This window comes from Microtus ochrogaster, unplaced genomic scaffold, assembly GCF_000317375.1.
Source record: "Microtus ochrogaster isolate Prairie Vole_2 unplaced genomic scaffold, MicOch1.0 UNK1, whole genome shotgun sequence".
Taxonomy (NCBI): Eukaryota; Metazoa; Chordata; class Mammalia; order Rodentia; family Cricetidae; genus Microtus; species Microtus ochrogaster.
In genome coordinates, this window is record NW_004949099.1 from 30,493,675 (window position 1) to 30,501,241 (window position 7,567).

The 7,567-nt window shown below is 48.5% G+C and overlaps 1 protein-coding gene across 1 annotated transcript in view; it reads right to left on the reverse strand.

The window, feature by feature from the left end:
• Alox5 (arachidonate 5-lipoxygenase) overlaps positions 1-2,185 on the reverse strand; it is a 48,508-nt gene extending 46,323 nt beyond the window's left edge. Inside the window, exon 1 of the mRNA XM_005365065.2 lies at positions 1,947-2,185. Within this exon, the coding sequence (XP_005365122.1) occupies positions 1,947-2,096 (150 nt within the window). The 5' untranslated portion in view covers positions 2,097-2,185. The remainder of the gene's footprint in view (positions 1-1,946) is intronic.
• Positions 2,186-7,567: the final 5,382 nt, after the last annotated feature.

Sequence of the window (7,567 nt, forward strand, 5' to 3'; positions counted from 1 at the left end):
CTCTCTCTCTCTCTCTCTCTCTCTCTCTCTGTCTCTCTTTCTTTCTTTCTTTCTTTCTTTCTTTCTTTCTTTCTTTCTTTCTTTCTTTCTTTCTTATTTCCTCCTTTCTTTTGCTAAGGCTCTTTTTGCATTCAGCTCTAGGGCAGCGGTTTCCTCTCTTGGATGGAAATATGCATGCAAATCTCTCCTGAAATTTGCCTCTGAGGTTCCTGCTGAGGTGTTGGATTGCAATGTCACTAGAATGACTTTTCAGGTTGGGAAACAGAGCAGAAAGAGATAAGTAATGGACAGAACACAGCGCTCACACTTCCAGTCATCTACGATGGCCACACTGCTCTTCTCCTGGGGGAAATGACACGCCATGTGCCCTGTGTTACATATACACCCCGAGCACACTGATAGCTTGTGCTTCAATAGATTTGTGATGGCCCCTGCAGTCCTCTTAGAAAGAGGAAGTAACCTGTCCTCTCCCTTTTTCCCTAGATACTCCGAGAACCCGCAAAGTAGTGGAAATAAACAAAAGCAATCTGGAGGTTTCGTAGGGTGTCAGCCACAGTCCGGAGCCAGCTCCCCGACTGTAGAAACCAAGCAGGACATCCCATCCTGAGGTTCCATATCCTGCTTTGCTTGAAGGGAGTCCAATCCTGGCTAATAGCTTGCAATTCGTGGCTATGTACCAGGTCCCAGGATAGAAATCAAGCCTACTTAGAGGTTGGAATCCTGAAAGGGGCTTCCTTAGTTTAGGCTGAACAGAGCTGACATGAACTTTAACCAAGAAGTATTCAGTGGAAACATGTGAAATTGTCACTTGTGTTTATCACAAACAGTTCTAACCAATTTCATGTGAGTTGACTCAACAGGAAACTAAATGATAAGAAGGTAGCCTGGTGACATCTAAACTGCTTTGGTATATTTGAGGATCTGGGGGTGGTAGAAGGAAAAATAAAAAAGACATCCCCCGAGTGCCTGCAGTGTGCTTGTTTGAGCTACTTACTGGTCAAGTTTTATGAGCATTAAGTGGGGCACTAAACACCCACCTGTCTGTGCTCGGAGAAAACCTTGAGCTAGGATGTACACACCTATAGTGTCCAATATAAATGGCCTCCCCCAGAGCCTGGGTGGGGCTACAGATGCAAAACCTCTGGCTGCCCTGACTTCTGAGTTTCCAGACTCCAGTGTCTGTATTAGGAAAGAAAGGATATCTTTCTTCCTTTTTTTTTTTTTTCTTTTCTCCAGAGAGAGATTAGTACTCAGGGAGGAAGTGTCTTCTTGCACGCAGCTAGTTGACAGGTTTACCAAAGGCTGCTCTGCCTGAGTTTTCTTCCTTGAAATTCTGCCAGGGCGGGGTCAGGGAATGTAGGATGCCTAGGGGTGGGGACAACCCATAGATCCATTCCCAGCCACCAAATGGACAAGATTGGACCTAACCCATTTTCAGGGTGGTAAACTGAAGTCCACAGTAGGGATCAAGCCCAAGTGGAACTCAGGGTTCTGGATCCCAGACTTACGTTGGAAACCCTGGAGCGTTGTCTAACGGGAGGGGGTGGCTTTTTGTGCTTTTCAGTGGAACAGGACTCTGAGGCACAGGGAACTCAGAACTCCTCTCACAAATTCTGGGCTCCCATTTGTGAAATTTTATGCCTTGTCCCACGGAAGAAGCCAGCTCCGTGCAGACTGCCCCCCAGGGCAGGCCATTGTTCCTTAAGAGGTTCCCGCCACCAGGAAGTCGAGGGTGCCTCATTATCAAAGTCCCACTTGTCCTGACACGCACGAACTCTGGCGCTGCATCAGGGTTCAGATGCTCTCACAGTTGGGACTCGGGCACTCAGATTTACATAGTCCTCAGACGGCTGCCCGCCCTGCCCTGCCGCCGGCTCTTTGCCGCTAGCACCCCCGCCCGTCCCTCCTCCCCAGCCCAGTTCTTGGTCCCGAGCGCACATCCTCACCGCGCCTCGCTCGAAGTCATTGTAGAAGGCCTTGTCGAGCAGGTGCTTCTCGCTGCAGCCCGCAGAGCCAATGAGACTGAGGTAGATGTAGTCGTCGGTGCCCGCGAACCACTGGCTGCCGGTGGCCACAGTGACTGTGTAGGAGGGCATGATGCTGGGCAGTTAGTGCTGCTGGCGTGGGTGCAGGAGCCCCCGAAGCTCAGCGTGGCAGCCAGCGCACCAGTTTCTTGACCCTGTCACCCGCGGCAGCTCCCTGCCACAGTGGTCAGCAGCCGCCCAGCCCAGCATTTGGGTCAGGCCCCGCCCAGAATCCGGCCCTGCCCTCTGGCTCAGGCTCCGCCCCTGACCCTGGCCAGCCTTGGCACCCCACCTTCCACTGTATCCTCCTCTCCTACAGCGCTAGTGGGGCAATAATCCCCTCTCCTATGAGGGTGGGGAGGAGAGGGAGCTCTTTCCTGTGTCCCAGCTCCCCATCTCTTCTACCCAGCAGGTGTTCCGGCAAACTAGCTTTCATCCCTCATTTGTTAATGCGTGCGTTAGTTAGTCAATCCCTTATCACTTTCATCCTTGCGGTTTCCTGCCTGCCTCAGTGTCCCTCATTGCCAGCCCGGGGCTGAGGTGTAGCGCTACCTACAGTCTATGTCCCCATTCAGTTTCCAGAGGGGCAAGGCTGCACACAGACCATGCGATAGTTAACTTAGGGGTGAGGAGAGGCCACCGGTAACTGCTACCAGGGGTGGATCTGTACCTCAGAAACTGGGCGTTAGCTCCTTTACAGGACGCGCAGGGCTTCTCTCTTTGGCCAGGTACTGGTGGGAGCCAAACTGGGAGAAATCGTTAGTAGTACTGGGAAAAAGTTCTAGAAAGTAGTGGCCAGGGTGGGAGACTGCTGATCTGCGCCTGTGGGACTAACTGAAGCTTGGATGGCATGCTTGCAGAGGGTGAGCTTGCGGAGGGCAAGGAGTTAGCCTTGTCTTGTCCAGAGATGCCCCAGGGAGCTGATTGAGGCTGGGAGTCCCGGGAGAAGAGTGGATGCCCCTTTGGCAATAGTCAAGCTTTTGGGTCAAGGCAAAAAAGAAACTTTAAGGACAGTAATCACTGAAAAGGTGGGGAAGGCTATCCCATTGTGCTTAGAAAATGCAGCAGGCTATCCCATGGTGCTTGCAAAAGTGCAACATGTGACCATGAACATCAAGGAAAACATAACCACAAAGACAGCGTGGTCACTTCTAGGAGATGGGTTGTTAATACCCCCCCCCCCTTAACTTACACTTGAATAATGGGCAGCAATAATTTGTTTTTAATAAATTGCATTGCTACTCCTTGGCTGTTCCTTTCAGTTCTGCCCTTCCTGCCTTTCAATTGAATGGATGGGGCCCGCCTAGATAATGAGACAATGTATAGTTACATCTACATAATCTTTCAGCAACACCCTAATCAGCCTTTGATAGAATGACCAGGTGCTGTAATTGGCCGTACCACAGTCTAAGGGAGCTCCTTTCCAAAGGTACTTATCTTCCCATTTCCACAAAACATATTTCCTTCCCTTCTGGATTTCTCCTGTCTTCCTTCTCTACTTCTAGATCCCATGCAAAGCCTTCCCAGATGTGGCTTCTTCCCTGGGTTTGTTTGCCTCTGTTTCTCATTGACTGAGATCCCCACAACCTTTTATTAGGCTTACCTTTTCTGACTTATTGACACACGGCCCTTTCGTCCCAGCAGGATCTGTTGTCCTCCTTTCTCCCACTGTATTAGGAGGTACCTGGTGGTTGGCACTGTATTAGGAGGGACCCGGTGTCTGTCATTGTATTGGGAGGTACTGGTGGCTGGCACTGTATTGGGAGGTACCCGGTGGCTGGCAGTGTATTTCATGCGTATCCTAGTTTGGCACAACATGAGGTACAAAGAAGCTGCACATGGATCCTAGCAGGGGGAGGTATTGGGAAGCCTGTAACTTGCTAGGCTTTGGTGGTTGGCAAAGCTGAGGTAAGGTAAGAGAAGACCAGCCCTTGCTTCCCTTCCCTGGTGGTGTGATTCCCTGACTCACGCAGTGGCGTGTCCACGAGAAACCCTGGAGTCCCCACACTCATTATTGCAGCAGGGTGAATCTGCCCCCTCAGCAGGACAAAGCAGACCTGGCCTCTGCTGGTCAAGGAAGTGACTAGAACCCTTTCTGTCTCAGAAGCCACTTTCCTCTGCAGGTGTGGACCACACTTTAGTTTAGCTAGCTTAAACAAATACAGAGCTAAGACCCACATCAAGAGAGTGAGAGACCGGAGGAATCCCATCTGGACAGAACCTTCATCTGGCGATGGATGGAGATAGAGACAGAGACCCACACTGGAACACTGGACTGAGCTCCCAAAGTACCAATGAGGAACAGAAGGAGGGAGAAGATGAGCAAGGAAGTCAGGACCAAGAGGGGTGCAACCACCCACGGAGACAGTGGGGCTGATCTATTGGGAGCTCACCAAGGCCAGCTGGATTGTGACTGGAAAAGCTGGGGATAAACCCGGACTCTCTGAATATGGTGGACAATGAGGGTTGCTGAGAAGCCAAGGACAATGGCACTGGGTTTTGATCCTACTTCTTGTTCTGGTTTTGTGGGGGCCTAGCCAGTTTGGATGTTCACCTTCCTAGACCAGGATGGAGGGGGGAGGACTTTGGACTTTCCACAGGGCAGGGAACCCTGACTGCTCTTCAGACTCGAGAGGGAGGGGGAGAGGAGTGGGGGGAGGGTGGGAGGAGTGGGAGTCTGGGAGGAGGCTGAAATTTTTTTTTTCTCAATAAAAAAAAATCTTAAAAAAAAAAACTAAAAAAAAAAAAAAGAGAGTGAGAGACCTTGTAACAGTTCCACCAAGACCCTCCCTGCAGAGCTCAGGGGATCTCCACAGCAGAGGAGGCAGAAAGATGGCCAGTGCCAGAGGGGATGGAGGACACCAAGAAAACAAGGCCCTTTACATCTACATGAACAAAGCTCATATGAACTCAGAGAGACCGAAGCAGCTTGCACAGCCTGCCCGGGTCTATAGCAGGTCCTCTGAGTACAAATTACAGCTTCCAGTTCAGTGCTTTTATGGGATTCCTGAGTGTGAAGAGGGAGGTGTGGGAAGAGGTAGGTTTCTAATTCTTGTGCTTTTTTGGGCTCTTTTCCTTCTGTTGGTTTGTCCCATCCAACTTTAATGTGATATTTTTTCTTTTATCAGTCTTCATTTAAGCCCACGAAACTAAAGAAAACAAAAGACATGGAGGGGGGCCTTGAAGTTGAGTGGGTAGGGAACTGGGGGAGAATCTGAATGGAGTTGGGATGGGGGAAATATGCTCAAAGTCCATAGATAAATATTTTAAGTAAAAAATAATAAAAATTACAGCCTCAGTTTCTTTTGGCCTGTTAACATCTGCCATGGAACACAAAATTCTAAACAAACAGTAAAAAAGAAGGGGTGGGAGGATAAAGCCCCTTTTGTGCATTGGGAATTAGAGAAAAATGTACAGTCACTTTTCTCCCTTCCGAATGTATCAGTTATGATCGCACCAGAGGGCTAGAACACAGACATGTTCTATCACTACCTTTCATTTTTCCAGACCATATCTCCCTGACTCCGGTCCTCAATAAAGGTTCACAGGCTCGGCATACAGCCCTGAAGATGCACGTGAACAGCGCATCCCAGCTCCTTGCTCATTCAGTCACCACTTATGCCATCCAAGAGAAGTCAAAGGAGAAAGGATGATTCTGGAAATGTCCTTGTGAACTTGCAAACATTCTGTTGGATAATATTGAAATGCCTGTGTGGTTCCTTCAGCCTGGGGTCAGAGCACCAAACATTTCATGGACCAGCATTCTCCATTCCGCCTCTGCCCCGTCTATCAAAATTGTATCAATTTTTGCAGGTTGGTCCCTCCCTCACATTTATTTATGCTATGGGAGGAAGCACGACTTTACCTTGGCCTTCAGTCTCCTAAAACCCAGTAGGTTACATGAAGACTGAGTTCAACCTCTGTGTTTTATTTAGTAAGACAAACTTAAAGAACCTTTTCTCTGTTGGCACTTTTAGACCAAGTGCACAGATATCCTCCAAACCCTAAAGCACGCACCCAACTGGACTTGTGTGTGAGTTGCTTTTGGTTCCTATTTTTTTTAGAAGGGCACACCAGGGAACCTGGATGAAGAGCATGAGGGGAGTACCTCGGTCCAAGGCTGGGCATGGTCCTCCCCCAAGGCCTGCCCTCCATCATCCGAAGGGGCATTGGCTATTCTCTTCCTTCACGACACGTTTCTTTTCTTTGTGATACCCATCGCTGCCTATCACCATTTTGTGGTTTTCCTTGTTTTGGGTCTGTTTCCTAATAGAGGCAGAGAGCAGCTTTATTAACATCCACACATTCTCATTTAAGGTTATCATAAAGGTTATGAAGAAAGAAAATACTCCTATGTGGGTGGGTGTGAGGCTATTTGAGGCTATTGCATGGTCACCCCCACTGCCGAGGACTGTGGGTCAGATTTGGTTAGAACTATTCTCATTTGTATTTTGCAAACAGGGAAACTAGCTTGTCAGACTTCCAATCACTGTGATGAAATGCAAGAGTTAGTCAGTCCCTAAAGAGAAAAGGTGTAATGAAATCCCAGTCCACCATTTCACTCATGGCTTTGGCCTGTGGTAAGGTATGCATTGTGGTTATGATGTGTGATGAAGCAAAAACTTCATGGGCAGAGTCTCACAACCCCCTTCAAAGGCATGCCATCCCAAGACCTGATGGTATATATTAGGAGGAATGGCTTATGTGTGTGACAGTTAGTTTTAGGTAGGTAGGTAATAGTATGATTCTTTATGACTTCTTTAGACAACCTTAATGTTATTTTGCCTTCTTCCCACCTTATTCTGGGTACAATCACTCAACAGCCGTGAACCTAGCCAATTACCTGGGGCTAATGAAGTCATAGATCTTGCAGGAGAACTTACAACCACTACTTTACCAAATCAGGCCAATCCTCAACTACATTCTAATGATTTATCCTTATCCACACAGAAAAGTGTGGTCCTCACTCCTCATAAAGGAAACATCTCTTTGCAACAGACAGAGACTACTACAGAAAAACATAACCCATCAAAATGCAGAGCTGTAGAGGTTAGACCCAACGGATACATCTACATCACGAAACCTTCACCCAAAGCTCAGGGATCACTGCAGAAGAGGGGCAAAAAGATTGTAAGACCCAGAGAAGCAGGGAGTTTGCTGTGAGATTGGCTCTCCCAGGAATATCAGAAGCTACACCCATAAAATCTCACCAACATGGCTGCCTAAACATGAGCTGGACAAGGATGATACTAATAGACATGAGTCGGGAGGTGAGGGCTGGGGAAGCTCAGGAGGCCTCAAGCCTGGACAAAGAACTGCAGGCAACCAAGGAAGGCCGAGAGCAGGAGAAACGGTCTGCCAGGAAAATACAACAACTGGTTATTCAATAACGAATGTTCATCGCTGGAAACTTGCTTAAAGTAACATGATACAGACTGAGCAGGCTGTACTTATGATGTAGGAATAAACACACACACACACACACACACACACACACACACACACACACACACACATTGCCATAGCCACAGCCACTGCCGCCA